This window comes from Mirounga leonina, unplaced genomic scaffold, assembly GCF_011800145.1.
Source record: "Mirounga leonina isolate KUSES-001 unplaced genomic scaffold, KU_Mleo_1.0 Mir_53, whole genome shotgun sequence".
NCBI lineage: Eukaryota > Metazoa > Chordata > Mammalia > Carnivora > Phocidae > Mirounga > Mirounga leonina.
In genome coordinates, this window is record NW_023270807.1 from 9,839,561 (window position 1) to 9,863,650 (window position 24,090).

Below are 24,090 nucleotides of genomic sequence, written 5' to 3' on the forward strand. Positions count from 1 at the left end.
TATGAATTTGTTCCATTTTTCTTTTTCTAACTTCAAGTTGCATGCTTACTTAATTTTTACCCTTTTTAGGCTTCTTTCCAAGTAAAAATGTTTAAGGCTATTCATTTTCCTCTCAACATTACTTTAGCTGCATTCAGTTTCGGGTGTTTTTGTTTTTTAGATTTGTTTTTCTTGTGGTACAGTTTCCAGTCAAGTACGCAAGTCTTAATTATGACTTAATGAATTTTATATACACATATCCTCCCATAACCACCCCCAGAGCATTTCCAGCACCCCAGACTTCTTGCTTCATGTCCCTTTCTAGTTAGTGTGTTTTTCCAAGAGAAACCATTGTTCTTCCTTTTATCACCATAGATTCTTGTCTGTATTTGAACATCATATAAACGGAATAATAGGGTATATACTCTGCTGTGTTCAGTTTCTTTCAGTGGGTGTAATGTCTGCAAGGGCTATCCAGGTTGTCAGTTGTATCATTACTTTGTTATTTGTATTGTGGATTCCTTCCCATTGTATGAGTATCTTTACCCTTTCTGCTGTTGATGGACATTTGGGATGTTGCCTAAATTTTTATTATGCTGTGTGTATTTAGTATTTTTTTAGTTCTGAGAATATTCTAATTTCCATTATTATTTCTGTTTTGATCTGTTACTTTTTTATGAGTCTGTTTTAAAATTCCCAAGCCAGTTTTTCTTCATTTAGTTGTCTTTTTGTTTTAGATTTCAGACCTCATTCCATTGTGGCTAAAGAACGTGGTTTCTTTGATTCTAAATCTTTGCAATGTCTTGAGACTTCCTTTATGGCCTAGTGGATGGTCAGATTTTGTAAGTGTTCCATGTGTGATTAAGAAGAATGTGTATTCTTCAGCTGCTGTTTAAAGGCTTTTACACACATTCCACTAAATTGACTTTGTTCATTGTATTCTTCAAATTTTCTGTAACCTTACTCATTTTTGTCTGCTTGATCTATTACTGAGAGAGGTGTATTAATATCTATCATTATGATAGTGAATTTTTAAAAAGATTAGAGAGAGAGAGCGCGCAAGTACGACCTAGGGGGAGGGGCAGAGGGAGAAGCAGACTCCCTGCTGAGCAGGGAGCCCGAGTTGGGGCTCGATCCCAGGACCCTGGGATCATAACCTAAGCTGAAGGCAGCCGCTTAACCGACTGAGCCACCCAGGCACCCCGATAGTGAATTTTTAAACTTTTCATCAGGTCAGCATTGCTTTATATATTTTTTGACTATGTTGTTAGATAAAAGTTTAGGGGTACCTGGTGGGTGGCTCAGTTGGTTAAGCATCCGAACTCTTGATTTTGACTTAAGTCATGATCTCAGGGTTGTGAGACTGAGCCACTCTTTGGGCTCCACGCTGGGCATGGAGTCTGCTTAAGATTCTCTCTCTCTCTCTGCCCCACCCCCACGAGCTCGCACTCTCTCTCTCTCTCTCAAAATTAGTTTAGATAGAGGCGCCTGGATGGCTCAGTCAGTTAGGCATCCAACTCTTGGTTTTGGCTTAAGTCATGATCTTGGGGTCATGGGATCAATCCCTGTGTTGGGCTTCATGCTCAGGGGCGAGTCTGCTTGTCCCTCTCCCTCTGCTCCTCCCCACCAACACACCACTCTCTCTCTCTCTCAAGTAAATAAATAAAATCTCTTAAAAAATAAAATAAAGTTTAGATAAAAGTTTCAAATCATTTGACAGTGTTGTCCAGTAGAACTTTCTGCAGTGATGGAAAAGTTATTTTCTGCACTCTTCAGTATGATGGTCATTTGTGGCTACTGAAATGTGACTAGTTTGACTGAGGAATTGAGTGTTTAATTTTATTTACTTTAACCAGTTTAAATACCCACATGTGGCTACCATAATGGACTATGCAGGTTTAAAATCTTAATTAAACTTTATTATTATGAAATGACCTTCTTTCTTTCTAGTAAAGCTTTTTCTCTCAAAGTCTATTTTTATCTGGTGTTAATAATATACCAGTTTTCTTTGGCTAGGGTTTTTCCAGAATATCTTTCTATCCTTTTACCTTGTCAGGGGAGAATGATAATTCTTTTGGGTTTCTTTTATTGTGGTGAAAGATGAATATAAAATTTGCCATTTAACCATTTTTTAAGATTTTATTTTTAAGTAAACTCTACACCCAACGTGGGGCTCGACTTACAACCCTGAGTTCAAGAGTCATATGCTCCACTGACTGAGCCAGCCAGGTGCTCCTCCATTTTAACCATTTTAGGTGGACAATTCAGTTATCCTTTTACTTAAAATTTTTTTTATTTGGAAATAATTTCAAATTTACAGAAAAATGGTAAGAATAATACAAAGAACACTCATATACTCTTTTTTTTAAAAGACTTTATTTGAGAGAGAGAGAGAGCACAAGATGGGTGAGGTGCAGAGGGAGGCAGAGGGAGAAGCAGACGCCCGGCTGAGCAGCGGAGATCATGACCTGAGCCAAAGGCAGACACTTAACTGACTGAGCCACCCAGGTGCCCCAGGAACCCTCACATACTCTTTATACAAGTTTACCTTTTGTTAACATTTTGCCCTGTTTCCTTTTATCATTTGCTCTTTGTGTATATATACATTTATAAAATGTGTATTTGTGTGTGTGCATACACACACATACACACACACACATTTTTTCCCCTTGAACCACTGAGAGTAAATTGTATATATGCTGGCCTGTTGCCTCTAAATACTTGGATATATATTTCCTAAGAATCATGGGTGCTCTCTTACATAATAATAGTTCATTTATCAGTTTCAAAAATTTAACATTGGTGTAATACTTTAAATCTATTTTTCACGTTCTGATTTTGTCAAGTGACTCCATAATGTCTGTTATTTTTTAGTCTAGGACAGCATCCAGGCTAGGATCATCTATTATATTTAGTTGTCATGTCTTTAGTCTCCTTAATGTGGAAGAATTCCTTAGCCTTTTTTGTGTTTTACAACATTGACACCCTTGGAGAAAATAGCCATAAAATTTTCTAAACGTTTTTCATTTTTTATTTGTACATTTCCTCATAATTAGATTCAGGTGATACATTCTGGGCCAGAATCCTAAGTAAGTGACACTATGTCCTCTGTGTGTTTCATTTGGAAGTACACAATTTCCATCTGCTCCTCTTTTGTGATGTGATTTTTGACAACCTGATCAAGAGGTAGTTTGATTTCCTACTATATAGTTAATATTTTCCCTTTGCCACTATTAATAAGCAGTCTGTTGGGGAGATACTTCCAAACGGTGCCTATATTCTGCTCTCATCAGAATTTCCCCCAGTATCATTTACTTTGTCTTTGCCTTACTCTTATTTTAGGCAGGTGTCTTATAAATACCTAGAATTTGTTTCTTATTCAACCTAACGATCTCTCCTTTTGAGTTGTCAATCTTAGCCTGTTTATAATTAGTATGAGTAAATGATATATTTGGCTTTTATTGCTAAACTCTTACATTTTAGTTTACCTTTCTTATAATTTTAAATTTTAGTTATTTCATATACACAAAAGAATATATAAAACACATGTACAGTTAAAAGAAGAATAATAAATTAAACACCTTTGTAGATATGTTTCTACCTTGGATTTTTGTGCATTTTTTTCTCTTCTTTTGGATTGATCTTTTTTAATTCTTTTCTTTGTCCCTACCGGTTTGGGAAGTCACACATTCTGTTTTTGTAGTTGATTACCCTAATGTTTGTAACCTGTATGTTTGACTTGTTAATATCACTCTCCCACCTTCCTGAGCAATAAAAGGACCATAGAAAATCTTTTTTTTTTTTTTTTTTAAAGATTTTATTTATTTATTTGAGACAGAATGAGAGACAGAGAGCATGAGAGGGAGGAGGGTCAGAGGGAGAAGCAGACTCCCTGCCGAGCAGAGAGCCCGATGCGGGACTCGATCCCGGGACTCCAGGATCATGACCTGAGCCGAAGGCAGTCGCTTAACCAACTGAGCCACCCAGGCGCCCCGAAAATCTTTTTTTTTAAAGATTTTATTTATTTATTTGAGAGAGAGAGAGTGGGAGAAGACGGAGAGTGAGAGGGAGAAGCAGGCTCCCCACTGAGCCGAGAGCCAGATGAGGGACTCAATCCTAGGACCCTGGGATCATGACCTGAGCCAAAGGCAGACACTTAACTGACTGAGCCACCCGGATGTCCCAGGACCATAGAAAATCTTAACTGCAGTTCTCACTCCCATCTTAATTGTTATTGTTGTTTGATACTTTAGGATTATCTTTTTTTTCCTACTTTCTAAAGAGCCATTATTATTATTGTCTTATTCAGTTGATGTTTAGATTTGCTAACATACTAGTTGCTTCCGTCACTAATCCTTTTGCATCTTGATCCTTCTTTCTGAGTTCAGTCTCCTTAAGTATATCCTTTAGAAGTCTCTTCATTGAGGGAGTATTGGTGGAAACTTTATCAGTTTTTGAGAATGGCTTACCTTCACTCTCATTTAAAAATTTTTTATTATGATAAATTTCAGATGTACACAAAAGTCGATAGAATGTGGGGCGCCTGGGCAGCTCAGTCAATTGAGCATCTGCCTTCAGCTCAGGTCATGATCCCAGGGTCCTGGGATCGAGCCCCGCATTGGACTCCCTGCTCAGCGGGGAGTCTGCTTCTCCCTTTCCTTCTGTGTGCGCTCTCTCTCCCTCTCTAAATAAATAAATCTTAAAAAAAAAAAAAAAAAAGTAGACAGAATAAACTCCAGTGTACCAACATGGGTCAGTTCATGGCCAATCTCATTTCTTCTGTACCCCCACCCACTTTACCCAGTTCTCCAATTTAAAGGATTAAGGATTTTATTTTTAAAAGCAAGGACACTACAGTGATCAAACTTTGAGAAATTAATAACAGTTCCTAATATCAAACAGCAAAGTGTCCATATTTCCCCCATTTTCTCAAGTTTTCAAAATTAGTTTTTTGCTTATTGGGGATCCACACAAAGCCCACACCTTGCATTTGATTGAGCTCTGTCTTCCGTCTCCATTAATCTATAGGTCCTGCTTTCCGTTTTTGCCCCCTTAACAATTGTCTGTGGAGGAAACTGGATTGTTCGCCACACAGAATTGTGCACAGGCCGGATTTTGCTGACCATATCCACATGGTGTCCTCTGGCCTGTTCCTCTGTCTCTCATTTCTGGAAAACAGATACTTAGATGTGGAAGTTGATTCCAATTTGGGTGTGATTTCTGGGGCAAGAGCACTTCATAGGTGGTAGTGTGTACTTCCACCTGTCTCTGGGATGTTGTAAGATGGGTCAGTGGATTTCAGTGTTGCAAGTCTGATCTGTACATTATATAATAGTTTCCTGTCAGCTGTTCACGAGGCGGTCACTCGTTACCGTTGCTTAGCTCTGTCATTTCATTAGGGCGGACAGATTGCGCCATTCTAGTTTTGTCATACCTTCTTCACATATCAGCTGGAACGTTTTCTCTATGAAGAGAAACTTCCTCTCGGCAACTTTTTGGTTACCCTGAAGTACGGTTGATACTGGAAAGGCTTGATTCTCTCCTCCTCCCCCTTATTTTTAACCAGTTTTCAAAATAATGTGTTCGTTCCTCCAGCATCCTCCAAAGAGATAACCAATGTGGTCTTTTTTAAAAAAAATATGTCATTATGAACTCATGAATTTTAAAATATTTCATGTGTTTCAATCCAGCGCAGATGTTATCTTCTTGATGTTCAAACTGTCCCATCTTTGGCCAGAGAGCACCTCTCAGATTGTCTCCTTTTGATATTCTCTGCCTTTGACAGCATCCTTGCTTTCTAGTATGAGTGAACATCCAGGCTCATCTTGCCTGAGTTGTGACACAGGAGGAGGAAGAGACGCAGCCTCTAGTGGGTCTTTAAAAACCGTCAGCTCCTTGAGGGCAAAACCCAGGTCTCTCCTCTCTGGTGTTTCTTTCGTGGAACCTGCCTGGTGTGGGGCGAGGCACAGGGTGGGCTCCCAGATACCTGTGGCTCAGCAGGGAGGCAGAAACAGAGGAGGCTGAGCTCTGGAAGCTTGACAAGTCACTTCAGTGGGGACCCTCCTCCCCACAGAGATCAGCAGGAACAGAGCTGAACTAATAGTACACCCTGGCCACAGCCTCTAACCCCCTCGCTTCCCCTGCTCTTTGTCTCTCCTCTTCTCTTCCCTGCTCTCCCAGGTCAGAATCATCCAGTCCTGGACATGGGACCCCATCGGCGGCTGCAGTGGACGTGGCTGGGCCGGGCTGAGCTGCAGTTTGGGGACCAGACCCTGCATGTGTCCACCGTGCAGATGTGGTTGCTGTTGCATTTCAATCAGACAGAGGTGCCTCAGCTCCTCAGCCTCTCTCTCTGTTCTCTTCCCCCTGTCCGTCACTGTTCTCCTAAACTCTGCCCCTTCTTCCATCCTTCCCCCCTCTTATTTTCCTTTCCCCTGACTATCTACTCCTGACTGGCCCTGTTTCCCCTCACCAGGAGATGTCTGTAGAGACTCTGTTGAAGAATTCTGACCTCACCCCAGAACTACTGCTCCAGGCACTTCTGCCCCTCACCTCAGACAATGGCCCTTTGATCCTGCATGAGGGTCAGGGCTTTCCACACAGGGGTAGGTCAGCGGGGGCTGGGCTGGGCCACTGCTCCCACAGGGTGGGGTGCTCATGGTGGGCGCGTGGTAGGGAATGAATGGGCTCCCCTTTGCCGCCACCCACCTCTCCCTTCCCCTCCTCGGGTGCTGACTGGGAGTGAGTTCCAGGTATGCTGCGGCCTCGGACGCCTGGGTCCCGGCGCTCTGGGGAGGCCCTGTGGCTGATACCTCCCCAGACGCACCTGAACGTCGAGAAGGATGAGGGCCGAACTCTGGAACAGAAGAGGAACCTCTTGAGCTGTCTTCTTGTCCGTATTCTCAAAGCCCATGGGGAAAAGGGCCTCCATATCGATCAGCTGGTTTGTCTGGTAGGCCGAGGGGACCGTGGAGGTAAGGGAGGGAGAGAGTCAGGCTCAGGGTTGGGGCTTAGGGCCAGGGAGCGTCACAAGAGAAGGTAAACATTCTCAGTACAAGACCTCGTAGGGTGACATCTGCATCTGGGTTTTCTCTCCCTGACAGGGCGCTTAGTTAGAAAGTAGAGATGAGACATGAGTGTTCACCATGTGCCAGGCCCTATTCCAAGAGTTTGCATGATTAAGTCATTTAATCTGCACAACAGTCTTAGGGGATAAGTGAGGGTGGTGGTATTACTATTATTATTATTATTATTTACTGTTACTCTCGTTTGACAGAGAAGAAAAGTGAGGCATGAGAGTTAGTAACGCACCCATAGTCACACAGCTAGTAAGTGGAAGAGCTGAGCATTGAACCCAGGCAGGCTAGCTCCTTTAGGTAAAAGTGGCCTGCCTGTTTCCTCTTCTCCCATCCAGGTGCTGGAGGCCTGGCAGAAGGGTCCAAATCCCCCCGGAAGCCTGGGCCGCACTGTTGCAGGAGGCGTGGTCTGTACCAGTACAGATGTCCTTTCTTGCATCCTCCACCTCCTGGGCCAGGGCTACGTGGAGCGGCGCGACGATCGGCCCCAGATCCTGATGTATGCCACCCCAGAGCCTACGGGGCCTTGCCGGGGTCAGGCAGAGATCCCCTTCTGTGGCAGCCAGACCACCAAGACCTCCAAGCCTAGGTAGCCATCCTCGGTCCCGTTCCCCAGCTGCAGGGGCTCCAAGCCAGTAGGGAGGGTTGGGCTCCCCAGGACAGATGGCCCTGCAGTGACACAGGAGGAGGTTTAGTGCCAAAGTTAGGCTCTTTTGTGGAAAGATGCCTCATTTTTCTCTTTGTCTTACCCTGTTTTCCCTGCCTCTGTTATTTCTCCCACTTTGCTAGTCCTCATTCCCTTGTCAGCACTGGCACCCCTTTCTCTGCCTTCCTAACTGGGGGCCTTGCTGTCCCCATCCCCTGAGAGCCAGTCCTTATACAAGGGACCCAGACACATAAGCTCCTGTGTAGATGCCTCTCGTTCTAAGCAAAAATGAAATATCATACAGATATGTACTGAGTGCTGATGATGCACTTTGTTCCGTGAAACGTACAAACTCTAGTTTTCAAGAAGCGTGTTCCACAGAGGAATTTGCCATAGGATCCCCCTAATTAGCTGGCACCCTAAAGCTTGCCCCGTCACATCCAGTTCACGAGAAGTATGTTTTGGCACCGTGTGTAAAGTGAGTTCTCTAGAGGAATCATTTGCATACACATCATGGGGTGGGGGGGGGGTTCTCATTAAAAGGCAGATCCTGAGTCAGGAGAGCTCCCTGTGGTACTCAGGCTGCTGGTCCTTGGCCCATACTTTGTTTTTTGTTTTTTTTTTTTTTTAAAGATTTTTAAATTTTATTTATTTGAGAGAGAGAGAATGAGAGACAGAGAGAAGGAGGAGGGTCAGAGGGAGAAGCAGACTCCCTGCTGAGCAGGGAGCCCGATGCGGGACTCGATCCCGGGACTCCAGGATCATGACCTGAGCCGAAAGCAGTCGCTTAACCAACTGAGCCACTCAGGCGCCCCAAGCCCATACTTTGAGTAGTAAGGCTGCAGACTCCGGTTTCTCACCAGACGGACTGTTGGTGTTTGGGGTGGGGTTTACAGTGGGATTATCCCATCCACTGTGGGGATCCTGTGCACACTTAGCATCCTGATCCCTGCCCACCAGATTCCTGGAGTGCCCGAAATCACAGTGACAGCCAGCCCCAGCCCTCACTTACAGATGCTTCTTTGGAGAGCCGCGCTCTGACAGTGGGTTTGGGTGGTCATCCTGAGGCTGGTTGAGCACACATAAGCAGGGGTGCACAAATGGGGAGCTGAGGGCCGGGGTGGGGTTTGTTTAGTAGATAAGCAGGGCAGGGAGACTGATTGCTGCCTCTTCTCTCCCCTCAAGCCCAGAAGCTGTAGTTGCCCTGGCATCTCTCCAGCTGCCTGCAGGCCGCACCATGAGCCCCCAGGAGGTCGAAGGGTTGATGGAGCAGACGGTACGGCAGGTGCAGGAGACGCTGAACCTAGAGCCAGATGTGGCTCAGCACCTTTTGGCTCATTCCCACTGGGGTGCTGAACAGCTGCTGCAGAGCTACAGCGATAACCCCGAGCCCCTGTTGTTGGCGGCTGGGCTGTGCGTCCCCCAGGCCCGGGCCGCCCCTTCCCGCCCCGACCACTGCCCTGTGTGTGTCAGCCCACTGGAGCCCGACGACGACTTGCCCTCCCTCTGCTGCATGCACTACTGCTGTAAGGTGAGGCCCGCCTGCTTCTCGCCTGCCACTGGCTTTCCACCTTCAACACGGTTCCCTGGCAGTTCTGGGGTTCTGCCCCAGCACTGCCATTTCCTAGCCGGGGCAATGTTGGACAGACAGCTTAGTCACTCTCAAACTGGTTTTGTCATCTGTAAGTGGTGCCACCAGCCTCAGCAATCTGGGGAGTGGTTGCCAGGATCCAGCAATAATGTATCAGTGGCTGTAAAACTTTGCTGTATATTATAATCACTGGGAGCTTTTAAAAAATCCTCATGCTCGGGGTGCCTGGGTGCCTCAGTCGGTTGAGCATCCAACTCTTGATTTTGGCTCAGGTCATGATCTCAGGGTTGTGAGATGGAGCCCCGCATTGGGCTCCATGCTGGGCATGGAGCCTGCTTGGGATTCTCTCTCTGCCCTTTCCCCCACCCTTAAAAAAAAAAAAAAAAAAAAAGAATCCTCATGCTCAAACTGTAACCCAGACCAATTAAATCAGAATCTCGAGGTGAAATCCAGGCATCTGGAGTTTAATTTTTTTTACGTTTTTAAATTTTTTATTTTATTTTATTTATTTATTTATTTTTAAGATCTTATTTATTTGACAGAGAGAGACACACTGAGAGAGGGAACACAAGCAGGGGGAGTGGGAGAGGGAGAATCAGGGCTTCTCGCGGAGCAGGGAGCTCAATCCTGATGCGGGGCTCAATCCCAGGACCCTGGGATCATGACCTGAGCCAAAGGCAGCCGCTTAACGGCTGAACCACCCAGGTGCCCCTATTTTATTATTTTTTACGATTGTATTTATTTATTTATTTATTTGAGAAAGAGAGAGAAGAGGCGGGGGAGAGGGACAAACAGACTCCATGCTGAGCACAGAACCCGATGCAGGGCTCAATCCCATGACCCTGAGGTCATGACCTGAGCCAAAATCAAGAATCAGACGCTTAACCAACTGAGCCACCCAGGTGCCCCTATTTTTCTTTTTTTAAGATTTTATTTATTTATTTATTTATTTAGAGTGCAAGCAGGGGAAGGGGCAGAGGGACAGGTCGAGAGAGAATCTCAAGCAGATTCCACGCTGAGCACAGAGTTCCATGCGGGGCTGATCCCATGACCCTGAGATCATGACCTGAGCCAAAACCAAGAGTAGGACGCTTAACTGACTGAGCCACCCAGGTGCCCTAGGCATCTGGAGTTTTAAAAACTCAGGTGATTCCAGTGTTCAGACAAGTTTGAGAACAACAGATAGGTAGATAGATAATGCACACATGTAAACCATACATCAAGGCACTTTATAAATGAGAAATGTTATTAAATTGCTGATGACAATAGGTTTATGGTTTTCTTATCACCAAGTCTATCTCAGAACATCAGCACTTACCATATATTCTCACTGAATATAAAAATGAAAAGAAATGGTGTAAACCAGAGAATAGCACAGAAGTAGAGGGAATTATGGGAAGCCAGGTGTTGCCACCATGAAGCGGAGCAGAGCAGGCTGTAGATGGGGGAGTGAGCGGTCCTCAGTGACGGCGGAGAGGGGCCGAGGTGCAGGGAACCGGGGTGCTGAGTGTCGCATATTCCCTGCCTCACAGTTCTTAGAACTGGTGCCAGGCCCAAATACCTCAACCTAACAGGACAAGCACGCTTGTTGCCATGAATCTAGCCACCTCTGCCAACAGCGTCTCCGCAGGGGTGGGTGATCTGGGACATGAGCACTGACATGCATGTATACGGGTACTTTTTCTTCCTCCCTTTTTCTCGGCTTCAGCTTACTCTTCTCACACTGTTGCCTGTGCTCCCTTTTTCCAGGTTCTTAATTATTTCCTTTCCACTTTCACTTTATCATTCAACTAATATTTGTCACAAACTCACTGTGTGCACAGCACTGGATGCTGCTGTAGGAGGAGGTGGGGAAATCCAAGCAAGAAATAACCCAAGAGCTAATAATACCAGCAGCTCATACTTACGGGGGATGCGTTCTGGGCCATTCCGCTGCGATACATGCGTTACCTTGCTTAATTTCCGTGGTAGTTGTGTGAGGTAGGTATTTTTACTGTCGCCATTTTGCTGGAGACAGATGGAGGCGCCCGGAGAAGTCACCTGCCCAAGGCCAGGATTTGGACTTGGGCGGTCTTGCCCCAGGGCCCTCCCTCACACTCTCATGACAAGTGCAGGAAGGAAATACAACAGGGTCACGTCATAGGAAGTGACTGAGGTGAGGACTGGGGGAGGGGCCTGTCAGGGACTTGAGATTGGGGAGGTCAGGGAGGGCCATCCTGAGGAGGTGACGATCTAGGGGAAGAGTGTGGCAGACAGAGGGGACAGTGAGTGCGAAGAAGCTGAGCCTGGTGGCTAAAGCAGTGACGTGGTGGGACAGCTGAGGGAGAGATTTGGGAGGGACACAGGGGCCCATTTGGGTTGGGATTGACAGACGGTGGGCTTAACTTTACGGAAAGCCATGGTGGGGTTAAGCAGGGGAGTGATAGGAAGGATCTGATTTATATTTTTGAAAAGATCACTGCATGTGGAAGAAGGGCTTGGGCGGATCAAGTGTGGAAGCTGGGGCACCCATCGGGAGACTGTTGTACCAAGAGCCAGGAGGTGGTGGGAGTTTGGCCCAGGGTCAGCAGTGAAGAGAGAAGTGGACGGGTTGGGGTATAGTATCAGGAGGCAGAGCTGACAGGGCTCGGTGGAGCCAACATGGGGACTTAGGACAGGGGAATCAAAGGTGCTTCTTGGATTTCTAACCTGAGCATCTGGGTGGATGAGATGTGTCATCCACTGAGTTGAGCAAGATGGCGGCTGGGGCTCAGTGTGGAGGGCAGGTTTTCGAAGGGGAATTCAGTCTGTTCTGGCCATGTGAAGTTTGAGCTTCTTGTTGGATACCTGTCTGGGACTAGACGGGGGAATTTGGAATTAAGTGGAGAGGCCTGGCTAGTGTCCTGCAGGGCAAGAGAAGCAGGCCCAGGGTGCCGAGCTGCACAGACACCCCTGCAGAGTTGTAGAGACAGGGAGCCTGGGGAAAACAGGCTCACTGGACAAGTCCCAGCCAAGGAGGAGCCTGTGAATAAGTCACAGCTGAGCAGCACAGCGAAATGCAAGAGAACTCAGAGAAGGGGAATCCTGGGGCTTGGGGCTGTCCCAGGAGGCTTTTGCGTGTGACCTTGAGTGACAGGCAGGGTTGGCAGGGGCAGGAGGGGGATACAGGCTGGAGACTGCATTCCAGGCGGGCCAGACAGGGAGGACAGCAGAAGCTAGAACAAGCCCACGGCAGAGGGGCTCCTTAGGGAAGTGGGATGGGCTCCAAGCTGAGAAGCCAGCCTTGGCCTCTAGGCTCTAAGGGACCCCGGGTGCCTGCAAGTGTGCGGTCTGAATTTGGAGCGTTTTCCTGTCTTATCTCAAAAATGCAGGAATTCTGCATTCAACTTCCCAGTTTACCTGAGCTTGTTTCACTATAAAAAGGGTCTTGTTCTGTTTAGTACTTTGCTTTGAGTACACATAGTCTGGTAAGGCACTTTTCATTTACCCTGGAGCTTTGGTTCCACTGATACGGATTCATGCAGTCTCCCGGGGTCTAGATGCATCATCTTGGAAAGCTCTGCAGTCGGCAGTGTGAAGGAAGGGAGTCATTAATGGGGTATTTTAGGAGGCTCAGGCTGCTGATCACGCCTGAACCAAGTGGATTGCATGGAGGAGGGATCGCGGTAGGAAGACCATTTATGGGGACAAGCTCCTGCCGCAATTTAGGGGTGAGGGGATAAGGGCCTGGTTTAGGGTGGCGCAGTGACGTGGGAGCTAGAAAAGGATCGAGAGATGTGAGGCTTCCAACACTGGTGACTGGGATTGGGGGAATGCAGTGGGCAAGGCTGTTTTGTGGAGAAGAGGCTGAGTCTGGGGAGATGGGAGCACCCAGGAACCAGGTGAGCAGATGGAGCTGGGAGGAGAGGCCACAGAAGTGTTCACGGCGTCCAAGGCCAGCCACCGGGTGGGGGAAAAGGCGCCCTACTGCCCTAGGCCTCCCTCTCTGACCTTCTTGCTTTCTCCAGATCTTTCTTAACACTTGAATCATCTTTTTCTTGATTCTCTTACCCATCCTCTCCATGTCCATCCCAGCAATAATTAAAATGAGGCCACCATCCCGACACACACATTCTCGAAGGCAACTGTGATTTGGGCCAATCCCAGGAAAACCCATAGAAGCCAGAAAGGTTAGGGTCCGTTTTGAGATGGCTCCAGAGCAGGCTTGTTTCTGGCCTTCCATATTGTCGGGGATGGGTGCGAGGTGAGTTACCAGGACACCGGCGTCCTGTACTGCATCCCTGCTGTCCCTGAGCAGCCTCTCCTTCCCTTCCCCCCGCCCAGTCTTGCTGGAATGAGTATCTGACAACTCGGATTGAGCAGAACCTTGTGTTGAATTGCACCTGCCCCATTGCTGACTGCCCTGCGCAGCCCACGGGAGCCTTTATCCGGGCCATTGTCTCCTCACCAGACGTCATTTCCAAGGTAGCCCCTCTTCTGCGGGAGGCTGCCACGTGCAGCCAGAGGGACAGGCCCCAGGGAGTGGACTGGCGTGCAGAGGGTGGGTGGGGAGGGGTGGTGGTTACAGAGGTGTGGCGTCCTGGAGAGCCGTGCCCTCACCTGGTGGCGCCTATGTCCCCACAGTACGAGAAGGCCCTTCTGCGTGGCTATGTGGAGAGCTGCTCCAACCTGACCTGGTGCACCAACCCCCAGGGCTGCGACCGCATCCTGTGCCGCCAGGGCCTGGGCTGTGGGACCACCTGCTCCAAGTGTGGCTGGGCCTCCTGCTTCAACTGTAGTTTCCCTGAGGTGGGTGCCTGCCCAGCCCTGCCCCTGCCAGCACCCCTCTCCGCGCCCCCCCCCCCCACTCACACACTCTGCCTTGTCCTCCCCTCTGCCACCGGGTCGAGCTCTGTTCCTCCCCCTGCAGTCCTCCACATGCGACCTCCCTGCCTTGCACACCCACGGCGCCACCCTTGGCCAGGGCTCAGGGCTCAGCCGTGACCTCCCCGCCCCCTCTCTAGGCGCACTACCCTGCCAGCTGTGGCCACATGTCCCAGTGGGTCGACGACGGCGGCTACTACGACGGCATGAGCGTGGAGGCCCAGAGCAAGCACCTGGCCAAGCTCATCTCCAAGCGCTGTCCCAGCTGCCAGGCTCCCATTGAGAAGAACGAGGGGTGTCTGCAGTAAGAGGGGTTACTGCGGGCATTGGTGGGGTCAGAGGGCACGGCAGAGGGTGGGAGGCCTGGTGGTGCGGAGGGCCCGTGGGGCTTCCCAGAGGGCTGAGCGAAGGAGGGCAGTCACTCACCACCCCCAGCGTGGCGCCCTCCGGTGACGCCTGCACCTTAACGCTCCTTGCCCTGCTTTAAAGTCTGCACCACATGGGGCTCGGAAGCGAGGGTGTGTTCACTAGAGGTTAGTAAGGTTAAAGAGACTGTCAGGGCCCGGAGGGGCCAGGGCAGGTTCGGTGGGACCTGCAGCCCTCTGACCAGCCAGCTTCCTCCATAGTATGACCTGTGCCAAATGCAACCACGGATTTTGCTGGCGCTGCCTCAAGTCCTGGAAGCCAAATCACAAAGACTACTACAACTGCTCTGCCATGGTAAGGGGCAGGGCCAGGGCCAGGGGGCCCAAGGGCAGCCAGGATGGGATGTGGCTGCAGGCCTGGGCAGAGAGGGTTCTGTGTCCTGAGCTATTGGGACGGAGGCTCCATGTGAAGACAGAAGCCACCTGGGCCTACAGGTGCTGGGAGTTCTGTCCTGGGAGGTGTGTGCATTCTCCAAGGCACCAAGCCAGAGCAGAGCAGAGCTTGTCCCTCGCGTCAGAGCCTGGCACCCCTGCTTAGTAGGTGGCTTTGGGCCAGTTTCCTTGCCCACGCCTCGGCATCCTCCCCTGCAGAGGGGGAGAGTAATGTGACCTACTTCACGGAGTTAGGATTAAATGAAAAGGTCTGGGTGAAGAGTCCGAAGGCCTGCATGCGGGGTGCCTTGTGTGTCCGCCCTGTCCTGCCCAGGAAAGCACCCAAGAGCCCTCCCTCTCCACCTGTCCTTACCAGGTAAGCAGAGCAGCTCGCCAGGAGAAGCGGTTTCAGGACTATAACGAGAGATGTACTTTCCATCACCAGGCCCGGGTGAGCTGGGAGGAAACGGTTGTGTGGGTGAGGAGGTCAGAAGGCTGGGGTGGACGGCAGGGCAGGGGCCCCAGATCTGAATCGGGTGGGTGGCGCTGATCCGCCTCGCCCCGCACAGGAGTTTGCCGTGAGCCTGCGGAACCGCGTGTCTGCCATCCACGAGGTGCCGCCCCCCAGATCCTTCACCTTCCTCAGTGACGCCTGCCGGGGACTGGAGCAGGCCCGCAAGGTGGTGGGGGCGGGGGCGGGGGGATGTACCAAGGGGTTCGGGCGGGCCCGGCCACTGGCCTCTAACCCCCGGGGACGGACGGAATGAGGCAGCGGGGAGCGGGGCGGTGCCGAGGCTCAGCAAGGAAAGGCCGACTCGGGCTCCCGCAGGTGCTGGCCTACGCCTGCGTGTACAGCTTCTACAATCAGGGCACAGAGTACATGGACGTGGTGGAGCAGCAGACCGAGAACCTGGAGCTGCATACCAACGCCCTGCAGATACTCCTCGGTGCGGCCTGGGTCCCCGCTCGCACACTCCTTTCCCCGGCCTGTCCACCCCCACAGCATCCCCTCCCAGCAGAGTGGGCAAAGTGGCACCCCCACTCCAGTCCTCCTCCTCCTCCTTCACAGCCTTATGCGACCAGCCTTTTAAAATTCAGGGATGAAGGGATGTGGTACTTGCTGTAGGTGCCTCAGGGCACAGGCCTTCACCTGACCTGTTCGATTACCATCTGCCCCTGTCCACTGGGATGGAGGCCCCATGGAATGTCTAGCCTAGAGCCCTGCCTGGTAGGTGTGGGTAGGACTTGGTAGATGTTCAGTAGGTGTTTGAAGGGAGGAACGGAAGGAGCAAGGGAGCCCCTGTGCCCTGCCCCCTCTGCAGAGGAGACGCTGCTGCGGTGCGGAGACCTGGCCTTGTCCCTGCGCCTCCTGCGTGCCGACTGCCTCAGCACCGGCCTGGAGCTGCTCCGGAGGATCCAGGAGAGGCTGCTGGCTATCCTGCAGCATTCTACCCAGGTATGCGGCCCAACCCGGGGCCTCCTGGGCCCAGCACAGCCCCTGCCCTGGGGGGATGCAAAAGGAAGGGTGGCTGTTTGGAGACCTGGGCGTGCACCCCAGCTCCTGGGCCGGCCTGCTGGATGTGGCTGGGCTCTGCCACGTAACCGCCTGGCAAGTGCTACAAAATAGAGTCAGCCCACATCAAGGGTATTTGCCCAGATGCTTGCTCATCAGAATCACTCGGGGAACTTTTCCATACTTCCCAAGTGGGAACGTTGGGATGGGGATCCACTGAGGTCCTTCCCAGCTCTAATACACTGATGTTGTGTCTGAACAAGGAGTCCTGCCCTCAGGGAGCTTACAGAGGAGTAAATAACTTGGGTAGATAGGACAGGAACATACACTGTTAGCTCCTGAAGCACAAGGGCGGGGTGCCTCGCCGGCACGACCCATGTCCCCCGGAGTTCCGTGACGCGCAGGCTTGGGACTGTGGAGTCCCAGGATGAGGGAGGGAAAGGAGCTGGGAGAATCTCTGTGGGGGGGCGGGGAGCGCCCCTAGGAGGCCGGCAGAGAACGGTGGGTGAAGGAATGCTGGGCAGAGGCCCAGGTACTCCTCTACTCTCCGACTTCCCACATCTCCTCGGCTCCTCGCCAGGACTTCAGGGTTGGTCTGCAGAGCCCATCGTTAGAGACCCGAGAGGCGAAAGGATCCAACGTGCCTGGCAGTCAGTGAGTAGGGTGGGCAGAGCCGCCGCAGGGGTGTGGGAGGCAGGGGTGTGGGAGATGCGTGGCTTCGCCTCAGGCTGAAAGTGGCTCCCTCCCTCCCTAGGCCCCAGGGCTCCTCTGGGCTGGAGGTGGATGAGGAGGAGGATGAGGAGGATGATGTGCCCGAGTGGCAGCAGGACGAGTTTGATGAGGAGCTGGACAACGACAGTTTTTCCTATGACGAGGAGTCCGAGAACCTGGACCGAGACACTTTCTTCTTCGGTGATGAGGAGGATGATGAGGCCTACGACTGAGGGGCAGGACACAGGGAACACGTGGAGCCACCCCAGAGTCCTGGGGGCTGAGGAGGGGAGGTCGCCCCTTCCTGCCATTGTTGGGGAAGGCGATTCCCAGTGTCTGCAGTACCTTCTGTTTACTGAATAAACTTTTTTCCACATCCCTCTCTGGAAGCAGCCTGCACAGCTGCGTCCCCAAAGGCTAGCGTCAGCTCCCCACTCCCTCTGTATACCCCCAACCCTCATTCTTCACTTTTTTTTTAGACCTGTAGACGCTTGTGTTCTCCGAGAAGGCCCAAAGCAGACCCATTTGACCTAAGCTGGACAAAGGGAAATGAAGGTCCGCATGGTCCAGGGCCAGGTGCAGGCCTGCCCATTTGTCCCAGAACCCCACCCAGCATCAGAGGAGACCGAGAAACGGCCACCCTCTGGGCCAGCCTTCCTCAAACTCTTGAACGTTCCTGGCATGAGTCTGAGGGCATTAGGAAGTACTCTGTCTTGGGGGCCTACAGAATGTTAACGGGTCTCTCTACATCTTGAAGTGAAGCAGGAAAGAAAATGATATTCCTGAGGACCTATTCTGCCCCATCACTCATATAGACGACATAGGTAGAATTTTAAACATACCTTTTAATCTGGTAGTGGGGCTAAGAGGTAGGAAGGGTACTAGAGCAGAGTCTGGGATTAGAAGAATTAACAAAGTGGGGTTAAATCAAGCAGTTGGGTCAGGGGAGGCAGCCATCTGCTAGGAAGGGTCACCCTCAAAGTATCGATCCAGCATGGCCTCCACCTGGCCCTCCTCGTAGTCCAACACCTGGAACCTCGAGCCGTCTGCTGCTCCCCGGATCATGGCTGAAAGCACTGAGAAGGGTGGAGGGAGGTGAAGGTTCCTTCCATCCACGTTCCCCCTCTCCGCTCCCTGCCCTGTCCCATTTTGGGGATAGGCACTGTCCTCAGAGCCCCCCAGGGCTGGGTCTGCAGAAGGCTGGGGCGGGAGGAGGGGCAACCCAGGGCTTGGAGCGCTCACCTCGGCCAGACTGCGGACGGAAGAGGCACAGGATCCGCTTATTGAGGGCCACGGCCCGGCCCAGCTCATATCCCACACCCAACGATGGCTGGGTCACTTCTGCCACCACCACTGGGAAGAAATAAGAGACCGTGGCTCAATATCTGGGGCTTGTTAAGGGACAGATGACAGAGTCGGGGCATGGTGAGAAGGGAACTCCCTCCCTGGTGTGGATGACAGGCGTGTCCAGGGGATCTAACATCTCAGAGGAGTTTGTGGGTAGGAGGGGGGACCACTCACCATCTGCCTCCTGCAGCCAGGCCAGGTCCCGCTCATGGATGAGCCTGTCACCCCCAGCAGCCTCTTCCCCTGTGGAGGAAGAAAAGCTGGTCAAGGCCAAGCCCCTGCCTGGTCCTCAGCACTCAGTACCTCTCCTGTGCCCTCACCACCCCTCTGTCCTGCTCAGCGAGGGGGGAAGGCATGCTAGATGACCTCCGAGGACCCACCCAACACTGAGGCTCCAGGCAAGGGATGAAACGGAATATAGCCACAAGAAAACTTCCAGGGGGGGCGTGATTAGGGCCAGATGAGGGGCACAGAGGAGACTACGGGAAGGACTGTTCCCTCACTGTGGGTCAGGGATCAGAGATGGAGAGGAGATGAACAACCAGAGTCTAGCTGAGCGGCTCGCAAGGTTTGGTGGGTGCTGCATCAGCTGAACGCTTGACAGGACACCCGGCTGCCCCAAGGGCTCTCCAGGCGATTGGGAGCCCCACCAGACTTCGAGCACCAGTGCGGGAATACAATGCACGACCAGTAGGAGGCGGTGGGAAGTAAGGTAGAGGAGAGGCTCTTCCTGGGGTCAGAGGATTAAGGCTCTCAGTTCTGGCTTGATGAAATGTTACTGCCCACATCAGAGCAGAATCCCCGGAGAGCTTGTTAAAAATACATCCGGGCGCCTGGGTGGCTCAGTCGGTTAAGCGTCTGCCTTCGGCTCAGGTCATGATCCCAGGGTCCCGGGATCGAGTCCCGCATTGGGCTCCCTGCTCTGTGGGGAGCCTGCTTCTCCCTCTCCCCCCCCTTGTGCTCTCTGTCTCACTATCTCTGTCTCTCTCTCTCTCAAATAAATAAAATCTAAAAAAAAAAAAAAAAGAAATACATCCTAAGCCTTCACCCCAGACTGCTATGTGAGCCTGCATTTTAAACAAGTTCCCTCAGACGACATTCGAGCACACTAAAGTTCCAGTACCACTGGGTGGGGGGCGTGGACAGGACATGCCCTGAAACCAACGAACCTTAAGCTTCAGGGCCCTGCACTTGGAGAGGCCCTTTCCAGCGCCCTAGCAATTTTGCTTTGTGATTTCACCTGATGAGGGAGCAGAAGGCAAGCTGAGGACAAAGCACAAGCTGACACAGGGCAACCCCCGCCCCACTCCCCGGAGGGATCCATGTGACCTTCCTCAGGCACTCCCGGCTGCCCTAGAGCCAGGGGAAGGGAAACACAATGGGTGAACTAACAGAGATCACAGTCCTGCAGGACAGGAGCCTTCCCTGAGTTTACCAATGTCTTAGTAATTTACAAGAAAAAAGCATTCGTATCAATAACCTAACTTCCAGAGACCCATCACTCCATTTTCCGGAGCCCTAGCATCACCCTCCCCTCCACAGTTCTGTGGGACACAAAGGTAAAGGAAATGCAGGTAAAAATTAAATGTCCTTAACCTGCAGCCCATTGACAAATACTTGCAGGCAGGGTATAACATTCCTCCAGGAAGCTCCCAACAGTCTTAATGCTTTGCTAAAGGGGAAACCACCTTAGCTTGACAAGGGCAAGGCCTCCAGTATCTTCTTCAGCATATGAAAGTCCTCTTGGACACCTTCCTTTCTCCTTACCTCCCCCCATTCTCAAGTATATAATCAGCCATTCCTCAAAACCCCAAGGTAGCAGCTCTTTCTGCCCACCAGCTCCTGTCCCCGCACCTTAATAAAATCACCTTTCTGCACCAAAGACATTTCAAGAACTCCTTCTTGGCAGCAGGCTCTGGACTCCAACCTCACCAACATTCCAAAAACTACATCACACCTTTTTATCACTTTTTTTTTTTAAGATTTTATTTATTTATTTGAGAGAGAGATAGAATGAGAGACAGCACGAGAGGGAAGAGGGTCAGAGGGAGCAGCAGACCCCCCACTGAGCAGGGAGCCCGATGTGGGACTCGATCCCGGGACTCCAGGATCATGACCTGAGCCGAAGGCAGTCGCTTAACCAACTGAGCCACCCAGGCGCCCTACATCACACCTTTTTAAAGAGGTCTCCAAAACTGCATTAGGTCCCACAAATCCTGGATCCGCTCCTGGGGCTGGCGAGGGGAAAGCACTTAAAGGTTTTCTGAGCAGAAGTACAAGAGTTCAAGCACAACTTTCAGACTAGAAGACGCGCGGAGATTCCAGACGAAAACTAATCAAAGCGGCGCTTTAGAAAGACCCAGCAGTCAGGAAGTAACAGCCTGATGAGAGGGCATGAGAGAGATGGTGGTGGTGAAAACTGGGGTCCTCGGGGTCCAAGAGAGGGTGGATACCTTGACCGCCAAGGGGGAAGCAGGAGGATAAGCTCTGTCTTAGGTGGGGGAGCAGATGCCTGCGGGTGAGGCGGGAACTGCAGCTGCCCCATTCATTCCCATTCTGCTCCTCCCTGCTCCGTCCCTGGAAAGAGGGGAAGAAAGTTCTCCAGGAAAGAATCAAGGTCCAGAGAACAACTGAATGCGGAGACCGGGCTCCCGCCGCAAGCTCACTGGGACCCCCGCTGTCCGAGCCCCGGCTCCCTTTCCCGGCTGGGCAGGAGGGGACGGGCTCCGGGCCGGAGGGACGCGCGGCCGGCTGTCGCACGGCCGCCGCCGGGGGCGGGGGGAGGGGGGAGTGCAATCTCGGTAGCCGGGCAGGACCCGCCCGCCTCACCGCGCCCCGCCGCCCGCCTCACCGCGCGCGCCCAGCTCGGCGGCCGCCACGTGCTCCGTGAGCACCGCCCCGAAGCGCCGCAGCCGCGACACGATCCGCCCGTACAGCGCCCGGTCCTCGCGCCCGCCGCGGACACTCCCGCAGAAGTACAGGGCCCGGCGGCCCGGCTGGCCCGGCTGGCCCGGCTGGCCCGGCTGGCCCGGCTCCCCGCTTTCCCGCGCTCCGGCCACCGCCGCCGCCGCCATCCCGCCGCCGCCGCCGCCGCCGCCGCCACGCCCCTCCCGCCGCCAGGGGGCGCGCGCTCGCGGTCACGTGACTCGACCAACCCCGGGAGGCCGCGCCTGCGAGTGGGCGGGGCGAGCTGCGAGCGCGGCATTAGCCTCCGGACGCTGACGACCGCGCGGCGGGAAACCCACCGCTTCCCCGACCTCGTCGCCGCAGCTGGTCGCCCATACCGCACCCGCTCCTGCGCCCCTCGGGCCCGGGCCTTCCCCGTCTCAGCTAGACGCGGGTGCATCCTCTGGTGACGCCACCGCCTAAGCCCACCTCCTACTACTCTCACTCTGCGCAGCAGCGCTGGCTTTCCTCAAGCATGCTGGCCATGCCCTTTGCATTCGCTGTAGCCTGGAACCCTCTACTCCCAGGCAGCTCCCCGGAGCACTCCCTCACCTCTTACAAGTCTTCACAGGTCACCTTCCTTGACCATCCTATTCAACATGGCAGCCTCCTGCTCTCAGTCCTCCCTATTGCCCTCCCCTGCCTTACCTTTTAGCCTTCTCCCTAGCATGTTGATGAATTTTGTTGTTTGTCTTTTATACCCAGTAGAACGTAAGTCCCCAGGAAGGCAGGAACTTTTCTCTGTTTTGTTAACTGCTATATCCCTAGCTTCTAGAACTGTGCTGGACACATAGGAACTATTTAACAAATATTTGTTGAGTGAATGAGTGGATTCAGATGAGAAATTATATTTGCCAGCACTTTGTAATCTGCTCAGCCCTATAGTAGGCTGATAGAAGCAGGATCTTCAGGGAGGCTGGCAAACACACTGTTGTTCCCTGGTAATAACAATGATTTCCCCCTCATTATGTGATGGAAATATACAAACACAGGACCAAAAAAAAAATCAGATGGAACAAGAGAGTACTTAGTGGAAAGTGAGTCCTGAGACCCCAATCCCATTCCCTAGAGGAAAGCTCTGTCATGCTTCCTTCTGAATTCTTCCTGAATGAAAACTATAAAATACCAAGGTATGGGGTTACAGGGCTGACAACAATAATTTTTAAAAACACAAAGACAGGGTGCCTGGGTGGCTCAGTCGGTTGAGGGACTGACTCTTCATTTTGGCTCAGGTCATGATCTCAGGGTCGTGGGATCAGGCCTCGCTTGCACACTCTCTCTCTCAAATAAATAAATAAATCTTTAAAAAATTAAAAATAAATAAATAAAAATGCAAAGGCACAGGGCGGCCTGGCACGCTCAGTTGGAAGAGCATGCCACTCTTGATCTCGGGGTTGTGAGTTCGAGCGTTGGGTGTAGAGATTACTTAAATAAATAAACCTTAAAAAAAAATGCAAAGACACAAAGAGAAGGCAAAGAGATTTTAGGATATCTCTGTCCTCTGGTGGGCCCAGCCACAGGTACCCAGACCATGGGGCAAACATACATGCAGAGCCGTCCGCTAGGGCTCCAGACCCCCTCGCACACACACACACACACAAACACACACACCTTTAGGCACGTTTCAGAAAGAAGCTTCGTGTGCCATATGACTTCACCGGCAACTTCCTCTACCCTCCTTATCTTTGCTCACGCCTTCCCTCCATTCTTCCCACAGAGAGGAACCCACATACACATGTACACACAGAGCATCCTATTTCTGCCTCTGTGTCTTAAAGAAAATAAACCAGCCTCTATATCCTTAGGGCTCACACTGGTGATGTGGCTGTCATCCCCCTTCCACCTCAGGCTGAAGGAGAAAGAGTAGAAGGACTGGCAAACAAGACCCTGAAATTGGTTCTATGTCCCTGTCAGGTGGGGGAGGATGCAGAGCCAGCCGTGGCTTGCAGCTGCGATCCTCCAGCTCCATGGAGAGAGGCCCAAGGTGGAAGGATGGGGCACTAAGGGGTGGGATGGGGGAAACGAGGCAGGTGCACAGTCTAGTGAGGCAGCCTGATGGGGGGCGGTATGGAATCCTAATTCCATTAACTACTTGTCAGACAAGTTACTACTTGCTAGCTCTGTGATCTTGAGCAGGTCCCTTAAAGCCTCCGAGCCTCAGTTTCCTCATCTCTGAGTAAGAGATGTTCTCCTGCCTCACTTGCGCAGTTTGAGTACGGTGCGGTTCTGATGAAGTATGTGAGAGCACTTTACAGAACCCAAGGTACTCTACAAATGCCGTCATTGTTCAGTTCCATGGAACTTTTCACGTTACAGTGTCAAACTTACACACATGGTGCGTAATTCCATTAAGAATTTTTTTACATAGCACTCTTGAGTGGGGGGAGGGGTAGAGGAAGAGAGAATCTTTTTTTTTTTTTTAATTTTTTTTTTTTAAGATTTTATTTATTTATTTGACAGAGAGAGCGAGAGAGCACAAGCAGGGGGAACAGTAGAGGGAGAGGGAGAAGCAGGCTCCCTGCCAAGCAGGGAGCCCGATGCGGGACTCGATCCCAGGACCCTGAGATCATGACCTGAGCTGAAGGCAGACGCTTAACCATCTGAGCCACCCAGGCGCCCAAGAGAGAGAATCTTTTATTTTT

General features: G+C 51.4%; 2 protein-coding genes across 4 annotated transcripts in view; one reads left to right on the top strand and one right to left on the bottom strand.

The window, feature by feature from the left end:
- CUL9 (cullin 9) overlaps positions 1 to 17,531 on the top strand; it is a 37,393-nt gene extending 19,862 nt beyond the window's left edge. For all 3 annotated transcript variants that reach the window (XM_034991691.1, XM_034991689.1, XM_034991690.1), the window contains 15 exons: positions 6,160 to 6,305; positions 6,455 to 6,584; positions 6,732 to 6,931; positions 7,394 to 7,644; positions 8,887 to 9,232; positions 13,595 to 13,735; positions 13,895 to 14,059; positions 14,275 to 14,438; positions 14,761 to 14,854; positions 15,308 to 15,382; positions 15,501 to 15,611; positions 15,761 to 15,878; positions 16,254 to 16,387; positions 17,025 to 17,098; positions 17,199 to 17,531. In XM_034991691.1, the coding sequence (XP_034847582.1) occupies positions 6,160 to 6,305; positions 6,455 to 6,584; positions 6,732 to 6,931; positions 7,394 to 7,644; positions 8,887 to 9,232; positions 13,595 to 13,735; positions 13,895 to 14,059; positions 14,275 to 14,438; positions 14,761 to 14,854; positions 15,308 to 15,382; positions 15,501 to 15,611; positions 15,761 to 15,878; positions 16,254 to 16,387; positions 17,025 to 17,098; positions 17,199 to 17,388 (2,339 nt within the window). In that variant the 3' untranslated portion in view covers positions 17,389 to 17,531. The remainder of the gene's footprint in view (positions 1 to 6,159; positions 6,306 to 6,454; positions 6,585 to 6,731; positions 6,932 to 7,393; positions 7,645 to 8,886; positions 9,233 to 13,594; positions 13,736 to 13,894; positions 14,060 to 14,274; positions 14,439 to 14,760; positions 14,855 to 15,307; positions 15,383 to 15,500; positions 15,612 to 15,760; positions 15,879 to 16,253; positions 16,388 to 17,024; positions 17,099 to 17,198) is intronic.
- Positions 17,532 to 17,980: 449 nt separating this feature from the next.
- DNPH1 (2'-deoxynucleoside 5'-phosphate N-hydrolase 1) lies at positions 17,981 to 21,576 on the bottom strand. Its single transcript, XM_034991693.1, has 4 exons — positions 21,354 to 21,576; positions 18,677 to 18,745; positions 18,398 to 18,508; positions 17,981 to 18,231 (listed from the first exon to the last, which is right to left on the bottom strand). The coding sequence occupies exons 1-4, from the start codon at positions 21,574 to 21,576 to the stop codon at positions 18,116 to 18,118; spliced, it is 519 nt and encodes a 172-aa protein (XP_034847584.1). The 3' UTR covers positions 17,981 to 18,115.
- Between the last annotated feature and the right edge of the window lie 2,514 nt (positions 21,577 to 24,090).